The sequence below is a fragment of the Podarcis erhardii genome, assembly GCF_964252035.2.
Source record: "Podarcis erhardii genome assembly, chromosome: 4".
Taxonomy (NCBI): Eukaryota; Metazoa; Chordata; class Lepidosauria; order Squamata; family Lacertidae; genus Podarcis; species Podarcis erhardii.
The window spans coordinates 54,184,419-54,205,327 of NC_138508.1; the positions used below are offsets into that span (position 1 = coordinate 54,184,419).

Consider the following 20,909-nt stretch of genomic DNA (forward strand, 5'->3'; position numbering starts at 1 on the left):
TTTTAATGCCCATGCTGAAGAAATGAGAAATAACTTGGTATTTTAAAATATGGATGGGGAACCTGCGGCCCTCCAAATGGTGTTGGACAAATTTACAGCTGATGCTTGCTTTACTATCGCCCTGCTTGCTTGCTCACTAGGACTGGAAGGGGGCAGAGAAAGCACTGGGTTAGTGACAGCAGCCTGTGCCAATGCACACATACTTGGCACCTGCTGCCAGTCCAGGGCTCTCGCTGTCACCTTACCTCTCACATCCTGTCAGGTGGTACAGGGGGCTGCTCAGTGGCAGTGCCCCACTTCACACATGGTGACTGGGTGAATCCTCAGCTCCCATCAGCCATGACTCGGGGATGATGAAAGTCATGGTCCAACAACATCTGGAAAACCATAGGTTCTCCATTCCTATTTTAAGATAGCTGATTGTGCAAAGTGATCTGTTCTGTGAGTTTGTCTGAATTGGGTTCAGAGATAGGAGAGGAAACGCTTTTAGAACTGAATCTTCCATTACTTGAGTGTTCTTTAGAATAGGAGCCAGGCATATTTCCAAGTTCTAAGTGCGGTTCTGGAATTCTAAGTGCGGTGTAGGAATTCATCCTGAGAATGGACATGATACGAAGTAATGAATAAATTCTTATTTTTGTAGACAAGGCACAGCTACTTGAAATAGCTAAAGCAAATGCAGCTGCCATGTGTGCGAAGGCTGGTGTTCCTTTACCGCCAAGCCTGATGCCTGTTGTTACTCCAGAAAAAAAGGAAGAAAAGGTTGCACAAAAGTCTGCAAAAGAGACAATATTGGAACTCACTGAGGTAAGAGAATCAAATGAAACTTGCAGCTATTACTATTTCAATACAAAATGCCGCATTTATCCAGTAAGATACTAAAATCTGTTTTAAAATTGCAGGATTTCTAGATTAACTTAATGAGGGATGTGGGGTAGAGATAAAACATTTCTGGAAATTTTCAAGCTGTGAGGGAAAAGCACATCCTTTCAGTATGTTTTTGGGAGACATTGACATATGTTAAATCTTTATTTCCTTATCAATGTAAACTTCTTCAAGGCATTTGATAGAGTATGTTGATTTTGCTGTCTACTAATGGCATGCTTTTGCTGCTGCTTTATTGGGTTGGTTTTATATGTTGTATGGTTTTTATTACAATATATTCTTTTTTCCTGATTTTATGTTGTTTTTTATGCTCTTAAAAATGATAGGTTGCTTGGAGATTCTTTAGGTGGCAAATTATTATTATTATTATTAATAATAATAATAATAATAAACAACTGCTTATTATTTACCACACAAATGTATCACTTATAACTTAGAATATAAAACCATAGCATCTTGCATATTTAGGAAATTTCGGCTCCCGAACAATCGAAAAAGTGATTGTTCCGGTTTTCGAACATTCTTTCGGAAGCCGAATGTCCGAGGGGGCTTCTGCGGCTTTCTGCAGCCAATAGGAGGCTGAACTTTGGAAGTTGAATGTTTTGGAATGCGAACGGACTTCCGGAACGGATTCTGTTCAGCTTCCGAAGTAGGACTGTACTTCCTTTTGGTGGATCTTAGTTACAGCTTACTTCCCCCCCAAGTTTTCAGATTTCAGGCTTCACACCCATAATAGGTCTCTTCTGCTTTCTGCCCAATCTTGTACTGATTTTTTTATCCTCCAGGAAGCAAGGGCAATAAACTGCTTGCTTCTCACTCTGAGCAGCGTGTCTGTGTCACAGGCATTTCAGGTGACAGGTGGACCACATGACAGAGGTTTTGTTGCTTTTCCTTTGCATATGACACTATTTCAGTTTAGTGATGGGCATCGTAAAACTGAATTAGTCATTATGTGGTATAAGATAAATCCATTTATATTGGAAGCAAGCTAGATGGCATTAGATCTTTTGCACGTGATGATTTCACAGCAATCTCAGTAGCATCTGTTGTATTAGGACTATGGTCTTGCAGGTATAATGGATATCATCTCCAGGCCTGGTCTTGAATACGGTGCTGTTGCCAAGCAGTCAAAGTCTTTGATTCCCATAATTTTCAGTATTTAGTAACTGACGTTATATAGATTTAGTTGCTCAACCGTTGCCTCATTCCTATTATTGTGGTGATTTTTTTTTTTTAAGAAATGCAAGAAGATTGCACAAAGCCAGGAGGATGATATTATTGTGAACAAGCCTCATGTGTCTGACGAAGAGGAGGAAGAGCATCCTTTTATCAACCATCCATTTAAACTCAATGAGCCCAAACCTATTTTCTTCAATTTAACTGTGAGTACTGCAGAATTGCAGCATTAAAAGTCTTTAATGATAATTTTATAGAAAATAATTGTGACAAATGAGACTCAGTAATAATGGTTTATTATAAAATTATTATTTGCAATTAATGTTAGAGCAACCAGTCGTGCTATAATGTATAACAATAATAACCATGTTCAACTTTTGAAAAGTGTTTGACTGCAATAGTTAATCCTGTTTAGACACACTCTAAATTGCTTAGGAAACGGCTTTTGGAGCTGAATTGCAGATGTTCAAACATCTGTCTAATTAGCATTGAATGCACAAGCATTTTACATTAGTGCTATTCACATGTTTACTGATGTAGAGGGCAGTTCCGTGGCAACAGACATGGGTTGGTGCTTCGAGCCCCATCCATGACGTTGCATCCCTGTTTCCACACCATCCTACATTTGTGTGTTAAGTGTAGAGGCCTCCATTTGGAGCAGCTTTACTTGTTTTATAATTGCAAGAGTTTTAGCTGTTTTTTATTTGTATGTTCTTGAGACAGATGGATGCCAACAACAACATTCTATTGTTGTAACCTACATGGGACCTTACGATGATTAAATCTTATAAGAAATATTAGAAATAAATACTTATGATTATAATACTCCCCCCCCCCTTTTAAGACTCCTACTATAAAGCCGGCAGCTCCGAAAAATCAGGTTACTTTGACGAAGGAGTTTCCTGTCTCTTCTGGATCTCAACACCGGAAAAAAGAATCAGATAGTGCGTATGGAGAATGGGTTCCAGTTGAAAAGAACAAGGATGAGAACAAGGACGATGTGTTCCCCAACCCAGCCAATCTGGAGGTAATAATAATAATAATAATAATTTATTATTTATACCCCGCCCATCTGGCTGGGCCTCCCCAGCCACTCTGGGCGGCTTCCAAAAGAATATTAAAATACTATGATACATCAAACATTAAAAGCATCCCTAAACAGGGCTGCCTTCAGATGTCTTCTAAAAGTCTGGTAGTTGTTGTTCTCTTTGACATCTGGTGGGAGGGCATTCCACAGGGAGGGCGCCACCACCGAGAAGGCCCTCTGCCTGGTTCCCTGTAACTTGACTTCTCGCAGTGAGGGAACCGCCAGAAGGCCCTCGGTGCTGGACCTCAGTGTCCGGGTAGAACGATGGGGGTGGAGACGCTCCTTCAGGTATACTGGACCGAGGCCGTTTAGGGCTTTAAAGGTCAGCACCAACACTTTGAATTGTGCTCGGAAACATACTGGGAGCCAATCTAGGTCTTTCAAGACCGGTGTTATATGGTCTCGGCGGCCGCTCCCTGTCACCAGTCTGGCTGCTGCATTCTGGATTAGTTGTAGTTTCCGGGTCACCTTCAAAGGTAGCCCCACGTAGAGTGCATTGCAGTAGTCCAAGCGGGAGATAACCAGAGCATGCACCACTCTGGCGAGGCAGTCCACAGGCAGATAGGGTCTCAGCCTGCGTACCAGATGGAGCTGGTACACAGCTGCCCTGGACACGGATTTAACCTGTGCCTCCATGGACAGCTGTGAGTCCAAAATGACTCCCAGGCTGCACACCTGGTCCTTCAGGGGCACAGGTACCCCATTCAGGACCAGGGAGTCCTCCACACCTGCCCGCCTCCTGTCCCCCAGAAACAGTACTTCTGTCTTGTCAGGATTCAATCTCAATCTGTTAGCTGCCATCCATCCTCCAACCGCCTCCAGACACTCACACAGGACCGTCACCGCCTTCACTGGTTCTGATTTGAAAGAGAGGTAGAGCTGGGTATCATCCGCATACTGATGAACACCCAGCCCAAACCCCCTGATGATCTCTCCCAGCGGCTGCATGTAGATGTTGAAAAGCATGGGGGAGAGGACAGAACCCTGAGGCACCCCACAAGTGAGAGCCCAGGGGTCTGAACACTCATCCCCCACCACCACTTTCTGAACACGGCCCAGGAGGAAGGAGCGGAACCACTGTATGACAGTGCCCCCAGCTCCCAGCCCCTCAAGACGGTCCAGAAGGATGTTATGGTCGATGGTATCAAACGCCGCTGAGAGATCCAGCAGAACCAGGAAACAGCTCTCACCTTTGTCCCTGGCCCGCCGGAGATCATCAACCAGTGCGACCAAGGCAGTTTCAGTCCCATGATGAGGCCTGAATCCCGACTGGAAGGGATCCAAATGGTCCGCTTCTTCCAGGCGTGCCTGGAGTTGTTCAGCAACCACTCGCTCAATCACCTTGCCCAAGAATGGAAGATTTGAGACTGGGCGATAGTTGGCCATCGTGGCCGCATCTAAAGATGGTTTTTTAAGAAGTGGTTTGATAACCGCCTCTTTCAGCGGGTCTGGGAAGGCTCCCTCACGGAGGGAAGCATTCACCACCCCACGAAGCCCATCACCCAGTCCTTCCCGGCTAGCTTTTATAAGCCAGGATGGGCAAGGATCAAGGAGACAGGTGGTTGGTTGGTAAAAAGCATAAAGATCTTAACACATGGATACCTATTCATTACCTTATAGATACATGAGTATTTAGAATCTATAGCTCACTTAAAAATCATGGTCGTGTTTATTAAAAACATAAAGTTATGAAATCATAAACAGATGACAAACACAGAATCAGATTCTCTAAAAATGCTTGATGAAACAGATACAAATATGTTCCCTTGAAAGAAATAAGAGTTACTGGCAATCTTTGAAAAGCAATCTGTAGAATTTAGACAGCAATCCAGAGAACATGCAGAGGCATATTTAAAGGATTGGTGTGCCAGCAGAGGAGATTCTGATTTAGCCTCAGCACTGTTCCTTGTGCTGTGTTTCAGACTGTTTTTGAAGCTTGCTGTGTTCAAAACTGGCTTGCCAAACCATGCAAGGGAGTGGGGTGCGGGGAGGAAGACCCTCTATATGCGCAGAAGTCATTTGTATGTCCATCTGAATTAAAGTCCTATTTTCAGTAATTCAAAAAGGATAAAGCCCACTGTCTTTTCTTATGTATATTCACTCCTAGTTTCTGTTTCTTGGTCGTGCAAAAGTGTGTTCAAATTTTGGGAACTGCCTTCTACATAATTTTAAACACCCCCTATGAAGAATGCATTGCCTTAGCTCTGGATATCTTCAAAACAGATGATATCTTTATTACTTTTTAGCCTGTGGACATCTCGTCAGCACTGACTGAGCGGACCATAGCCCAAAAGAGGCTTACAGAAAATACATTTGACATGGAGGCAATGTGTTTGTTAAATCGTGCACAGGAACGGGTAGGTTGCAGTTTCTTTCTTGTTGATCTCCCCGGAAAGGGAAAGTTGAAGACATGTTGGGTTGGAGCCAGACTACCTGTGGGCAGAACGCAACCCATGAGATGCTGTGCTGGAGGAAGGGGGCCGTTTTTACCCATCCCCCCTGCAACCCTCTGTGCCCCCTCAAAAGCGACTCTGATGGGTTGTGGGACTCTCTAGAACAGCGTGGGAGGTGGCCCTGGGGGCTGCAGTGGGGAAATTGGCAAAAATCGCCTCTCCCTGCTCATACACAGGTGGAGGAGCCTTTGATGGATCTCAGTCCCTTCCGTGAACAGAAGGCGCCTTCCAAAACATAGAAGGACAGGTCTGGATCCAACCTGCTGTGTTTTCTGAAATCGTTTTACTGTTTCATATACTAGTGGCGATATTAATTTTCAAATTCCTTATACTTTGAAGTTTTGTCTGAACTCACCATAATTCTGGGTAGATTGTGGACTAGAAACAACCAAGTTAGCTTTCGTATGTTCTAAACTTAGACTTCCAAACATTGAAAGGATGCTATAATTCCTTTTATTTTTGCAAGTTAGATTCCCAGTACAGTACCATGCTTTGAAATGAAGTGGTTTACAAAGAAAAATGCTTCTGAGGTGATTTTTTTTTCTTTTCTTTAAGGAAGTACCTGGATAGCTCAGTTGGTTAGAGCGTGGTGCTGCTAAGACCCAAGGTTGCAGGTTCAATCTCCATATGGGATAGCTGCATATTTCTGCAGTTCTATGATTCTGAGCAAAATACGGTTTTTCTTCTCAGTTAAAGAACAACATCACAAAAGAAACATAGCAGTAGGTGAAGCAGCATTAGCCAGTGGGAATTTTCTCAGAACATCCAATTTTAAGTTATTTTGAAATGGATTATGATTCTACTGTGTACCATGTAAAAGTATATAGTGGCTGTTGCTACCACAGTGCGTGTCTGCATTTGAGAACTTAGTAATTAATTATATTGTTATGTTCATTTATGGTTGCAGATTGATGCCTGGGCTCAGCTGAATTCCATCCCAGGCCATTTTACAGGAAGCACTGGAGCACAGGTCTTGTCATCAGAACAGTTATCCAACAGCGGTCCCCAGGCTTGGATTAAAAAGGTAGATGATATTCAGACAGATGAGTCCAAATGTCACATGATAAATTCCTTTGAAATCACTGGAAGAAGTGACAGTGACCCACTTAGGACACTAATAGCTTCCTAAAATAGGTGCAGAAAATAAATGAGTTAATTTACTTCTGTGTTCTGTCGAGATGTGTTGCACTCTTGTTTTGGAATCTGTATCTACTATGCCTAACTAGCTCTGTGTTAATACTGGTTTTGTAGGTTAACTGTAGAAACTGGGAGAATGATCTATGCTCACGTTTGAAAAGAGTTGTTTTAATTACTCCCACGGTTACTGTTATCTTGTGCTGAAATTGTCCTGAAATGTGGGGTACAATTAAATGATGCCGTTCCATTACTTACCTAGCCAAGAGATCAATCTGGTTGCGATTTCAGTAAAAATTTGACAGTGAATTCAATAAATGATTGCCAGAGGGCTGTAAAAATCCACTTGCTTGCTTCTGTTGGCGGAGAGATGAGAATCTGAAAATGGCAGGAGAGCTTTTTCTCCATAGTTTAATGTCCTTACCACTTATTAAGAGGCAGGGGACTTAACTTTTCTCTCATTTAGAGAGAGAGGGGGGGGGGGCTCCTAATCCCTGCCTGATCTTGCAGCACCATATGGACTTGCCTGATCAGGTATGAATAGAGGAGGCTTTGCCCTAGGTTTTCCCGAATTGTGGGGTAGAATAGGGAAAAGGCTTGTTTTTGTTGTCCTTCTTAAGGGAGAATTATTGGCTGGCTTGATGAAGTTAGTATTGGTGAGGGATAGACAAGTTGATCTGAGCATCTTACACAAATATTAGATGGAGGAGGGAATTGCAGTCTGCTGAGCAAGGGATTAGCAGAGTGTATGTGTTGGTAGGGTGGGGGCAGAGGAAAAGCCGAACATATTTATTTGCCTTTAAGTTAAGAAGGCAACAAAGGCAACAAAAAAAGGATGCTTGGATACTTCACTCACAGCTGATTTTTATAACTCAAGCCCTGACCCGCTTGTAGAACTTAATGGTTTATTTGATGACTTTAAAGGGAGAAACATCAAAGGTGCCTTGAACTTATGAGTCAGAATTTGTGCAGCTAGGTTTCATAATTGACTACGCAGTACTGGAGAGTTCAAAAGACTGGGGTGGAGTTAGCTTGTTTGCTTGGCAAGTATATTTTTACAGTCTCAATGAAAATTCTTTCTCCACGTACAGTCCTCCAACTGAAATAGTTTTACCTTCTAGCTCTGAATGGTTTTTATGTAGCACTATTTCTTGGAGCCGATGGTTTGAAAAATGGGCTGTAGTTGAGTCAATATAAGCGCTTAGATACAGTAACCAGAGAGTTTTTTAACTGTATTCTGTTGATAAAATGTACTATACTCTTTTACACTTTTGTAATTAAACTATATGGGAAATACTGTAAATATATTATTATCTGTAAATATTACCTGCTGAAAAGGTTTTCTTTGTGGAAATAAAAGTGGGGAGCCAGAGGTAATTATGGAATGGCAGCCGCCATTTTATTGAAGGTTTTGCTGAAGCTTCCATTGTGTGTTTGTCTTTCATCACCTATGTACAGTTCACAAAAAAGTCATACTTGCTATAATTTAATTGGTAGTGTATCAATTAGGCATACACCAATTATTTTTAATAAAATCTAGAAGATTGAACAAATGATTCTTGAATCATGACATCCTTAAACTGAAGAGTTCCAAATAATGGTTTTTTGCCCTTTGTAGCAAGAAGTGTCTGGGGGTATGTCCATCTTCAAGCAGTAATGGTCCCGTATTTGGCCCTATTCAGCTGCTAGAGATTGACCTTGGATTGACCATCTTAAAACACTCAAGAGCAAGGTGTTGTTGATGATGCCATCTGATAGCAGTGCTAGGGTGCTCATGACTTCCTTCGCTTAAGATTCTCGAAATAGGATATACTGTCCTTAGACTTTCATAGACCAAGAGTTCTCATTGGTTCTCCTGTGCTATAATGATTTTCTCTACTTGATAATATAAGCTTATCATGTGGGCTGTAGGCACAATTGCTTTCTGCCCTTTTTGAAATCTGCTTAGTTATGCCTAAATCCAAGTCATTGGTACTCGTGATGCAAGGAGCACTGAGGGCCTAGGACATGGAGCATGGAAGAATCCTGCTGGGGAACTTTTCGTGTGAGTTTGCTGAATTGTAAGCATAGGTGGGGATGGCAAAGCACTGGCGTTTGCATCCTGTGTCCCACCCCCCACTTTGTATCCTGAGTCCTGTATCACCTTAGATACCAAAGAAATGTTGAGTAGAACATTTCTCCTGAAGTCTGTGAGATCGAGTTGCCATGCTCTCTGGTAATAGTTGGCCCTATCTTCACATGCTTCTTCAAGTTCAGAGTGTTCCTGAATTGTTTTCACATAGGGTTAATGGAAAGTCTGTCAGTGGGCCCCCTCCTTGTAAAGTTTAAGTCTTTCCAGTGACAGGCAAATCAGATGTTTATGGAAAACAGTTCCTCGTAGGTTTTCTAGAATTTGTTATTCAAAAAGTCACTTCATTTGAAAAATTAAAATGGTATTATGAGGAGATGGATGCTCCTTTCCTATTCAAAACTTTCTAGCTGAGTGATGGAAGTCAGGCTGTGAGATGCAAAGGAGACAAGATCTCTCTGCTTCCCACAGTGTAGAATTCCTGAGGTTGAAAATACTTTTCTACAATGTATTTGAACTTTCTTCATTTATCCTGTGGGTACTAGGTGCTTTTCCTTGGAAGTAAATCTCATGGTGAAGTCAGTAGGACTTGTGTCCAAGTCAATGTGAATACGATGGGGATTTTCTTTGGGGGTGGGGGTGGGAAATGAAACCATAAGAAAATCAGATTCATTCATCATTACCCAGATTAATAATATCTCACTTTACTTTCTATGAACGCAGAAATCGGGGTGCTTTCGAGTCTTCTAGATATTGTACTACTTTGATTCTGTGGTGAATTAATTAAGGAACCTAAAGTAGAATTGGTGATTTGTTTGAGAAATGAAATATTACATCAGTGTTGCATTATTAATTTTTTTTAATTAGTTTTGGCAGAGCATAACAAAATTCAGTCACTATAGAGTTAACTTGAGATATTCTTGTTAATATGCTTCATGGGATAGAGAGAAGGCCACATTAAAAAACCCCAGTAGCAATTCGTTGTTTGGTTTTATTTAAATTTGTTTGACTTTTAGTAGTGTGATATCAAATGTTTGGGCATTAGGTTGTTGAACAGTATTCTGAAAAGAACACTTTCAGGCAGAAATTATTTCTGTTTTGCATTATCATCAATGATGTAATCAGTTCACAAATGCAAATATATTAAACTCTTCACAGCACACGTGCAAGACATTCATTCTTCCTTTAGGATTACTTTATTTACCTACTAGACTTTTTGGAGGGAATGCTTTTAAAATACTTGTGCCTAGTTTCAAAGAACTGTGCAACTAATTCCATGTGCCTGTGGGAAGTCTGTTTTTGGAAGAACGGTCCTCCATGCCACATCGAAAGCCTCTTTTGAAACTGAAGGGAAGCCATTTGTGATATGGGCTGGAGTGAAAGTTTCACTGGGAATGCCTAAAGTATCTCTTTGGAGTCTAGCCACAGTCCAATTCTGCACACGTTTACTCAAAAATAAGTTTTATAGTATCCACTGAGGCTTACATCTTGTAAGTGCTTGGGACTACAGTCACTTTTTTTTTGTTCAACCTATATTGTATTGTGACTTGTGTGCACAATTGGATTGATTACAGTCGTACCTCGGAAGTCGAACAGAATCTTTTCTGGAAGTCCGTCTGACTTCCGAAACGTTCGACTTCCTGAAGTCAGTCGGAAGCTGTGGAAGCCCCGTTGGACGTTCGGCTTCTGAAAGAACCTTCGAAAACCAGAACGCTCACTTCCAGTTTTAAATCATTAGGAGCCGAAACATTTGACTCCCAAGGTGTTCGGGAGCGACTGTATTTTATAATGACATAGTTGTAGAAAAGCTGCTGTAGTGTGTCACCATGTACACAAAAAGATCTTTGGGCGCCCCAAGCAATAGAAAGTTTATAATATTCTTCTACATCCTGTTTGCTAAACGAGAGAGTGAAAAGGTTCTGTGAAACGAGGACTGGCACTGTATGGTATTACTGGAAGGAAGGGGACAGCCCTTCCAGAGCTCTAGCATGATGCAGAATGTTGTGAATGAGTGGAGGGCGAAGAGGTGAGAATGTTTGCCTGCATGCTGTGGCTGTTCTGGATGCTGTGCTGTTCTGAAGCTTCCCCTGTCCCAGTACTGTGTCCCACTTCAGGATCTGGAGGGCCCTGACTACGCTGACCTTTGTGATTGCTGCAATGAACAGGATTCGTGCTGCTGAGAGTGCCCAGGTGAAACAATTATAGGAGAGAGGGGTAGTGCTTCATTGGTGTTGGACTGTAATGATGATCTTCCCTTACTTCAGAAATCAGTGACTGCCAAAATTAATGTTTCCTGAGAGCAATTGCAAGATCTCCAACAAAGTAAGCATTTTGTGATAACAACAAACAAGGAAATTGTGAGCAAGGACAGACGTTTTAATTTCTTAAGGAGCTGGATTGGTGTATACGTTTCTAAAAAGTGGGGAAATTGTTTCACTAATTCAGGATTCTTTCCGGAGGCTTAAGCAGTAGCCCATGTATCTAACCGTAAAAAAAACACAACCTAACTTGGAAGTACATCAGGCATGAGAAACGTGAGTTGTGTTGCTGGACAACAACTCCCATCATCCCTGACCTGGCCATGCTGGAGGACCACAGGTACCTCACCCCTCATGATATTTTTTCTCTACATGCAAGTTAAACAAGATGATATGTTAAATATCTATTTCTCATGAAGTCACAAAAGTAATCGTTGGCTTTCTATGGGTAATATATTTTAGGGCAAATAGTTTCAGCTGCAAGTCCACACACATACAAATGTGTGTGCACTTGCACACATGCACACCCACCCACTTTAGAAATGCAAAATATGGCAATTAGCATCCTGGAAATTTCAGCATTTTTAAAAAGGTGTGTTTCTGCCATTGTGGTTGCAGAAAAAGGCTTGGAAAAATACATTGTGCCTTTCCTGAAGACTCACAAAGCAGAATGGAACTAGGTTGTGATTTCTAGTGATCAGGAAGCAGGAGTTAATTGAAGTAAAACCTTGCCACAAGTCCATTGATTTCCAGGGGTCTGCTTAGGATATGACTTTGTTGGATACCGTTCTAGAATTTCACTACCCTGTGCAGCTCCCAATCCGTTCACCAAGATTGTATTCTTTATTTTCACATTAGTGGCCATGTTACACCAATCTCAGCACCCTGAATTTAGGAAGAAGTGTATTATGGAAAGTAAACATGCAAAACCTATGCTAAGTGCAAAATATTGGATTGTGTGTTATTTGACTGCACTGGCAACCTTTCTTGCTGTTTTCCTCCTCCGTCTTTGCTTGTTTGGCAGCATGCTTGACCTTCTGGACTTGTTACCCATAGGTACAAGTACAGGCATAGAGCAAGGATAGGGAACCTCTGGCCTGTAGGCCAACCTTCGGCGGCCAGGGAGTCCAGTTTTGCCTGCCAATGCCATTTCCCCGAAATTACACCCTTGCCCATGGTTTAGGGTCTAGAGCGAAGCAGACCCCTACAGAGAGCAGGATTGAATGTTCCTCCCATCAGCTGGTGGGCAGAGCAGTTGATTCCTTCATCTACTCTGCAGGTCAACTCTTGACAGATGGGTGGGACTGCCCATCTATCTGTGTATGTCATAATGTCAGATGATTGAAAACTGAGTAGGTCCCACCCACTTGCCAAAGTTGACCCATCAGGCCTCTGGGCTCAAAGGTTTCTCCACTCCTGGCAACTTCACTGCCGCCGTCCATTTAATTCACATACCATATTACCATGCCTTTATCCATGTACAGAAAACTATAATAACCACTATGTTTGTAGATGGGGGAGTCCTGGTGTCTGTGAGAAATATTTATTTGGATCAGAAGAGGTTCTCTGTAAAGCACTGGTATTAAGTTTAACTTCTTTATAAATATTGCAAATACTATCAGTGGCAGACTTGGTCTGCTCACTGTAGTCCGTTCTGTGTTTTTCTTATAGGTATTCACCCTTGCACCCAGGATTGGGTATTCCTGGAGTTCCCATTTGTGTGGGCTTCTCTTGGCATTGAATGAATCTGGTAAATTGTAATTTCTTACCTCTTTGGTTTCTAACTCTGCTTGTGCCAGTCTAGTATTGCATTGGACCTTTCTTTTTTTGTGCCAGTGTCGATTCCCTCCTCTCCTTGTACACACAGTTCTTATCACTAGGTCCTGCATATTAGGTTTCAATTCCTGGTCCTGTAAATTGAAGATGAATCTATCAAGCCTTTCCCACCTCATGAAGAGGAAATAGCTTAGCACCATCTAGTGGTAAAAGACCTAAAGTTCAACTAGTTTTGCGTGGCGTAGGAAAATTTGAAGATTCACACATGGTAAATTGCCATAGAAGTGACAATATTCAAATGAAAACATAAATGCCTTTGGGTAGCTAACAAAATAAAGTACCAGTTTCCCCATTGCTCTTTCTTGCTGCTTCTATTAAGCATTTGATTTTAAATTAATCTTGCTGTTAATTATATCTAACTTTTAGAATATTTTAGACATTTCCCACATGATTCAAATTGTTGGCCTTGCTAACAGTAGCTTACTTAAGTGGAAATTAATCCTACTTTGACTATGCCACACACTCTAACTATACCAGTTAGTACTTTAGTGTGAATTTTTAGAACAGATTGAAACAGAAGGGTTAGTGACATTGTGAATTATATCAAAATGGAATTGTGTTTCTGTCACTTCAAGCAGTGGTTCAGTTTCCACATAATGTTTTCTGTGCTTATAAAAAGTCTATAAACATTATGGTGGCGTATAAACCTGACATCCTGCCTTACTATGTTGGCAGTTGCCGTATATAATAAACATTGTTTCTCCCATCTAGATAGTGAAACCTACGTATCACTACCATTAGAAAAGTTTCTGAAATAACTTGTGTGACTTTAGAGGCTTGCTTGGGTGGTAAATATCTAGTTAACAGAATGAGCTTCCTTGACTCTGCTGCATTTGATAAGGAGTTGTGAGGTACTATCCAGAGAGCAAGGTATGCTGAAGTCCCATTGAAATAAATACCACCTCAATGCACTATTAAGTACTTAGCAGTGCAGGCTCACACACCTGCTTAAAAATAAGTCCCATTGAGTTCAGTGGGGCTTACAATAAGTGGGTATAGATGTAGCCTAAGCACTACTGTTTTCATTTGGATTTCATAAAAAGTATCTGGATGTATCTGTTATGACTATCCCGTCAAGCCAATTAGGAAAGGGGATGCCTTTTTTCAGAGGTGCTTTTCAGAGCTGAACTGCATTTAAAACTTCAGCCAGCTGTATCCCTTTGACTGGCACAGGTTTCTATGAACGGAGGTGGGGGTGGGGGTTTCCACAACACTCCCCCTCCCAGTCTACTTTAGTGGGTTGGGAGACTTTTTTGAACAGCCATGGGACATGGCATGAGCAGCTGCAGGAAAAAGATTTTTTTGGGGGGGGGGGGGGAAACCACTTCCTTCCCTCTTCTGTTAATGGAAGCATCCACCGGAGCAAAGAGTATTCTAAGAACAGCGGGAGACAATTGACTACAACCCTTAATTCTATTAAATTTCATATCCCACCTTTCTAGGCAAAATACCCATTAAAGATGTTTTTTGCTTTTACACCTGAAAGGGCTATTTTTGTAACGCACAAACATGCACACCCAATGATTTTGGAAAGTATATGAGAAGTTCCTGCAACCTTCAAAAGACCTTGGTCAGAAAGTTGCTCTCTGTCGTCTTTGTGAACTGGATACACATTGGTGATGAACCAGACCTTGTTGATGAACATTCTATCATTACAAAGCAGGTGCAAAAGAGGCGTCGGAGCCCTGGGTGACATTGACTGGGGTTTGTATCCTCTGCATGGTTGCCCTTTTCTAATGAGAGGTTCCTGGAAAGGAGAGGGGAGGATGAAAATGGAAGTAAGTAAATGCCCTTCTAGGTGCCTCAACTCAAAGCAGTTGGTAACTGGCAACAGCTAACATGTCTCTGTGTACACAAACTGCATGGCTTGCACCAGTCAAAACGTTTCCATGAGAGGTAATATCTTTCTCAGTTTTGCCTTTCCTTATACCAGAGCATCCCCCCCCCCCCCGAGCAGTATCCAATTATTGCATGATTACAGGCAGCAGTTTTAATTATATTATGGGTATAGGATGCCTATGGAACTGAAGTCAAACATGTTCTGGAAATGTTGCTCTTTGGTTTCTTAACATCACCATATGGGGATTCATATTGAACTGGGTGTGTGCCATGAAGAGGAAATCATAAGGAAGATTGTACTCTTCATTTGCTTTTGCAATCTATTTTCAGTAAATGAAAATGAATGGAATGTAGAATGAAAGCAAAGAAATACTTGATGTGTAGGTTGATACCCAAATACTAAGCTTTGTGCCTTTGTAAAAGAGAGCGTGAGAATAATATATTGTGTTGATGCTACCAATGTATATTATTAACACAAGCCGTTTGTTGCGTCGGGTCATTGGGTGGGGCAGAAAAGAGAGATGATAGTTCACAGAATAGCCTGTGAACTTTCACCCCTCTATATGGAAACTTGTTTCAGGGCCAAATCTGCCTTGTAGCTGCCTTCTTGCCACGGTCAATGCCAGCCCTACTATTCACAACACTGCGGCCATCGAGGCCTAGGTACGTAAAAATTTAAGGAGTTTTTAAAAGTACTTTAAAACTGATAAAATGTTTTAAAACCTGTTTGATCTTACAGCATTTAATAATAATAATATGACTCTTGTGGTTATTTGAAGCAGTTGTCACAGGCTACTGTTGAGTTGTGTGGCTAAGTTCTTTTTTAAAGAATTGCTTGTATCATGCACAGGGATTTTCAGGTGGAAAATGATCATACAGTTGTGTAATAAAGTGGGAGAATTTTTTTTTTTTAATATTTAAAATATGTGTAAATGTTTGCTTTTTCTATTCAGTAACTAGGTATACACGGCACACATTTTGCCAGTTAAATGTTTCCACAAGATGAGAAGAGATGCATTGGAACCAAAGTGCTATTTAAAATGCTTGTAAAATATATTATGTGTATATATAAGCAGTGGATATTTATATTTCCACTTACTGATTGAAACTTTTACTTTAAGAATATGTCTAGGTAGATTTCTTCAATGTATGTAATGTAAAAAATACATGCCTATTTCTTTGATAGTTAATAGTTAGAAGCTTTAGAAAGTTCTGTAGTTTTCCTCAAGAGTGCTAAATGAAGGGTTCCTTTTTACTTTTTTTCTTTGGGTAGGATCAGTTTCTGAGAGCTGCCCCTGTAACTGGAGGAATGGGAGCCCAACTCATGAGGAAAATGGGATGGAGAGAAGGAGAAGGCTTGGGTAAAAATAAAGAAGGAAACAAGGAACCAATTCTAGTGGATTTTAAGACTGATCGGAAAGGTGAGTTGTTTTCTCTGATGTTAACAACTTCATACTGATTTGTCCCCGTCCACTGGGGAAAAAGGTGCCTTTGTGAGGATTCTTGTTCTGAATAGAAATCCTGTGTAATCCAGGAAGGCTTTGGCACCCTACATTCAGCACTTTCATCCCAATACTTCTGATGTACAATACATACCACACAAAACAATACTGTGCCAGCGCCTATTGCCTGTTGTAGCGGTTGAGTGAATCAGATGTGTGCAGCTGAATACTGGCAATAATGTCTTCCTTATGAAAGAATTTCTGTATCTGGGTCATTGCTTCTCTGGTACAGAAAGAGCCCTCTTAAAGTGATGCTTTTCTTCATAAGGTACCAAAATGATCTAACTCCCATTTCTTAAACAGTTCTTTCTTGAGTGGCTGACCCAGAAATCAAGCCTAATTTTTCTTTAGTAGTTCCATTTTTATGTAAAAATGTTATGTACTGTCTATTTTCCTAGAACATTTTCTCTGTACTAATTTCTAGTTTGACTTAAAAGACTGGCAAAGGCACATTTTGAATGCTTTATACATTACATTGTATGTTAGCTTCACTACCCCTTCTGAGGCCAAATATGGAATGTAAAGCCTGACAAAGGTCTGGGCCAGGGCAGTATTCTAAAACATGAATTTTGTTTTATTCTAATTTTTATTCTTACTTCAACCAGCTCCCGGCTAACATATAAAAATAAATTTATTTGCTGGTTTCCAATAGTTGTATACCTTTCAACAGATGTTATATATCTTAGTTACGCTTGGTTCAATATAAATATTACAGCTTCAGTAAAAACTTAAAAGAATTGAAGATGGCACCCCTAAGAAGACTGTACTTAATATAGTGGGTGTTTGGTACTTGAAAGGATATTTTAATAAAAACATTGGTTTTGATCTCAATGTGCTCTTGTGCAAGCGGAAGGCATTTCTGCTTATACAAGGTGACATTTTTCATCAAAAGCTCTTCCTTCTACAGTCTTCTGTGCTGCATGCCAGCCCATCTTGGAAGATTTCTCATACCCTCACAGGTTTCTTTTCCAAGCCATGGGGGAATGCAGAGGAGAGGTGGGAAAGCCTCGAGTTCTTTTCTGAAGGAAAGTTATGATCCAAGTCATTCGATGACTAATGGAAAATTACTGCTTGAAAATGTTCATGGTTTTCTATAGCTCAACGTTGTGTGGCCCAACTACCTTGCCTGTTAAAATACAGAATTCACTGCCAGAGGATATAGTCATGCCCCCAACTTGGAGGGCTTTAAAAAGAGCTTACACTTTCAAGGAGGATGTCTTTATCAATTGCCTCTAGGCATGATGACCTTGTACTGCCTCTATTAGCAGCAGCATCTCTCTGAATACTAGGTGTTGGGTCACCAGTGAGCAGAGCGATAATTGTGTTTGTGGGCTTCCCATAGGTATCTGGTTGGCCGCTGGGAGAACAGAACAGTAGACTAGATGGGTCTTTGGGTGGTAATTGTATAGTGGGTAGGTTGTTCAACTCTGCAAAAAAACCCCAACAACAACCCAAAAAACTGCTGTGGACTTTGTTGTCTGCATTCCTGTGTTTACTGGAAATTTATGTCATCTGCTATGGTTTTGTTAAATATTTGGCTTTCATTCAGATAAAAGCTCCCATTGGTATGTGAATTCAAGAATGCCAGTTTCTGTGGTACACTGTTCCACTGACTTGAACCAAATGGGGTCAGGACTTGCATTCATATTTGGATGTACTAGAACATCTGATGTGTGAGCACTTGAGCTTACAGGTTTCAGAACCAGCCAAGGGCCAGTAACTACATTGCCACCACATCTCAAAGTATGAGCATTTACTAGGTATTTTGATACTAAAGAAACCCTAGCGAAGATTTAAGGAGTGCATTTGGCCCGCCCAAGAGGCTTCTGAGTATGCATGGTGTGGTTGCCAGCTATACCGGTTGTGTTACATTGATTCCTGCTTTGGAGAGTCCCACAGTGCTGTCTTAAAATACCAGGTTTCCATAGCTTATGAAAACACTTTTTAATGTGCTTTCTTTAGGCTTGGTTGCGGTGGGAGAAAAGACACAGAAGAGACATGGACCTTTCAGCGCAGTGAAAGATCTTTCAGGTGAGACTTAAAAATTCAAGGAGAGCGACTATATCTCATGGGTACAGCAATATTGAAAGTCTCGGGTTCAGTCCTTTGCATTTCCAGTTAAAAAGATCAGGTAGCAGGGTCCAGGGACCCGGGAGAGCTGCTGTCAGGACACCAGGGGTGGGGAACCTTAGGCCCAGGGACCAAAGATGGCCCACCAGTTGTCTCTATCCAGTTATTGGGACTCTCCCAGGCCATGTCTGCTCTGCAGGCCACACCTCTCAAGTGCTTTGCTTGACTGTGATGATGCTTCTGGCTTACCTGAATTGAGGTTGGAGAGGTTCGTGTGTGGGTGTAGGAACCTGTGATGTTTGCATGACTGGCCTGTGGCCTCCTGTGCAAAGGTCAGAGCCACTTCCAGTGTCTGGCCAAGTCCACCACTGGCATGTGGTTGCTGGAAGGTTATCTATGAAGGAATGTGTGACCTTCGAGCCAAAAAGCATTTCCCACCCATCCCTTAGCAGAGAATATGGCCAGATGGACAAAACATTTGACCTGGTATGAATGAGGCAGATTTAGTAATTCTGTTAATTGTGGTATTTCTACATTTCTAAAACAAAACCTGTTGTTATTAAGGCAAACATCCCGTTTCTGCATTGCTGGAAGTCTGTAACAAACGAAGATGGCTGCCTCCCATATTCGCATTGGTGAACGATAATCGACCTGAACACAATAAGCATTTTCTCTTTAAGGTAAGCTAGAATGTTCTTGTAATGGTCAGTTATCTTAGAAATTAATTTTAGCACTTAAAAGTAGATGCTTACAATAGCATGAAAGGAATGTTGATCTATTCTACTCTTCCCATGGCTTCAAACCGCCACACCAACAAAGTGTCCATCTTGTTTTCTTTTTAACCTCATCTTCTATTATTTGTATACTATTTTGTAACTTTTTATTATATTTTGTACATTGCTTGGGACATACGTGGAAGGTCCTTAATAAATAATAATTTCAAAACTTGCATTTTGAGCCCACAAAGCAAATACTTGTCTTTTTAGAAAGTGCATTTCGCTTTGTTTCCCGTTTGCAGTTTTTAACCCAGGCTGTGATTACGTGAAGTTGTCTGGACAGAGGAGAAGTTAGTGGACTATTTTGAAAGATGATGGAAAATGTACTCATTTTGTAGGGCTGCAATGCTTGCTTGATTTAGATAATTCATTTTTAAAACTTGTCTACAAAAAGCGCACCCAAAGTGATGGAAGGTATAAAAATATAATTAAGTACAATCACTTACAAAAAAATGCAGACGGGAAGAGGAATTGCCCCTTTTTCATGCAGCGAAGGCCTAAGATGATGCCTCACGTCACATGAAAACAAATGGTTGGACCTGGAGGTTCCCTTCTGCTGATGGAAGGAGACCTTCCATTAGATGAAGCGAATCTTGGTTTCCAATCCAAAGAAATTGTGCTGACCACATCAGAAGGATTATTTTTACCCAAACCAAGGTTTTTATCAAGGAATTATACATTGCAAGTCACATGAACAATTTGAGTCCTATTGCTTAACTTTGTGGACAAGCCTTAGGTTTGGGCTCAGATGTGAGGGATAACTTCTTGACAGCACCTGGGTTTGGAGGTATACAAGAAACTAAGAGAGGTGTGTGTCCTTAAAATTTTAGTCTTCAGTAGGAAGGAGAAATGTGATACTTAAGTCTTACATGCATCCTGTTTTTCTTTGTCTTACAGGTATTGGTCAATGGAATTGAATACAAGCCTAATAGTGTCAGTCCTAATAAGAAGCATGCTAAAGCCATGGCTGCAACCGTGGCTCTGCAGGCATTGGGACTCGTACCAAAGGAGCTCTTGGCTAATGTCACCAGCTTCAGGAGTGCCTCACACAACTAAACAACTGTTTTTATATTGACATCCTAGATATTTTTATTCTACGCAAAGGATATTTCTCTTTTGTGGTTTTGTAAATACATTAGCAACTCATTGTAAAAACTGTACAGACACCTTCAGGCTTTTCTTTTTGTACATGGAAAATATTTAAATCACATGGTTTTGGTATGTATATTGATGTTAGTGATGCCATCATTTCTTAAATTACTAAAAATCCAAACACATGACTATGGAGTTATCTGTAATTTGTTTTAAAGCTCAACCGATCTTTACCTTCAATATAAAATTTAAAGTTTTACTGTTTTGTACCATGATGCAGTTCCCATAGTTTTTGGTAAACTTTCTGTTAAAGCTGTGTAGTCTTAAGTTTACAATGACAATGACTGGTAGCTCATGCTAGACAAGTGCCAGGCCCTCCTATTTTATCTGCAAAGAGAAAATGGATACGGTTGCTGGATGATGCTAACTACTGCTATTCCCCCTATCCGAATGCCATTGAGTCTAGCAAAATTGTCTAGCTCAGAAAAAAAATTACACTTGTGAGAATGAAGCACATCCAGCAACAGAAATAAGAACTGCAATATAAATTTATCTGCCTGCATGTTTGGTAGAAGAAACATGAAACTGTAATTTGAGTCAAACACAATGCTGATGTTGATTGTATACATTTGTGGTAACTGAATTTTCAGCTATAACTGGATGGGGATGTAGAATGATGTTGTTGTACTTGGCTTGGTCAATAAAGCAGCACAAGTTCCTTATTTACTGTCTA

General features: G+C 40.9%; 1 protein-coding gene across 6 annotated transcripts in view; it reads left to right on the forward strand.

The window, feature by feature from the left end:
* Nucleotides 1–20,898, forward strand: part of SON (SON DNA and RNA binding protein) — a 37,007-nt gene extending 16,109 nt beyond the window's left edge. The window contains exons 4-12 of one of the 6 annotated variants that reach the window (XR_014155859.1): nt 644–807; nt 2,124–2,267; nt 2,906–3,088; nt 5,395–5,505; nt 6,509–6,625; nt 12,733–12,811; nt 14,558–14,675; nt 15,317–15,399; nt 16,010–16,066. Coding sequence is in view for 5 of the 6 variants with exons in the window: in XM_081858805.1 (XP_081714931.1) it covers nt 644–807; nt 2,124–2,267; nt 2,906–3,088; nt 5,395–5,505; nt 6,509–6,625; nt 16,010–16,157; nt 18,201–18,269; nt 18,873–18,988; nt 19,982–20,140 (1,211 nt within the window). In the remaining variant the exon portion in view is untranslated. Of the gene's footprint in view, nt 1–643; nt 808–2,123; nt 2,268–2,905; nt 3,089–5,394; nt 5,506–5,777; nt 5,849–6,508; nt 6,647–12,732; nt 14,202–14,557; nt 15,400–16,009; nt 16,158–18,200; nt 18,270–18,872; nt 18,989–19,981 lie in introns of those variants that run through there. The other 5 variants (XM_081858805.1, XM_081858806.1, XM_081858807.1 and 2 more) reach the window with 5 other exon arrangements.
* Nucleotides 20,899–20,909: the final 11 nt, after the last annotated feature.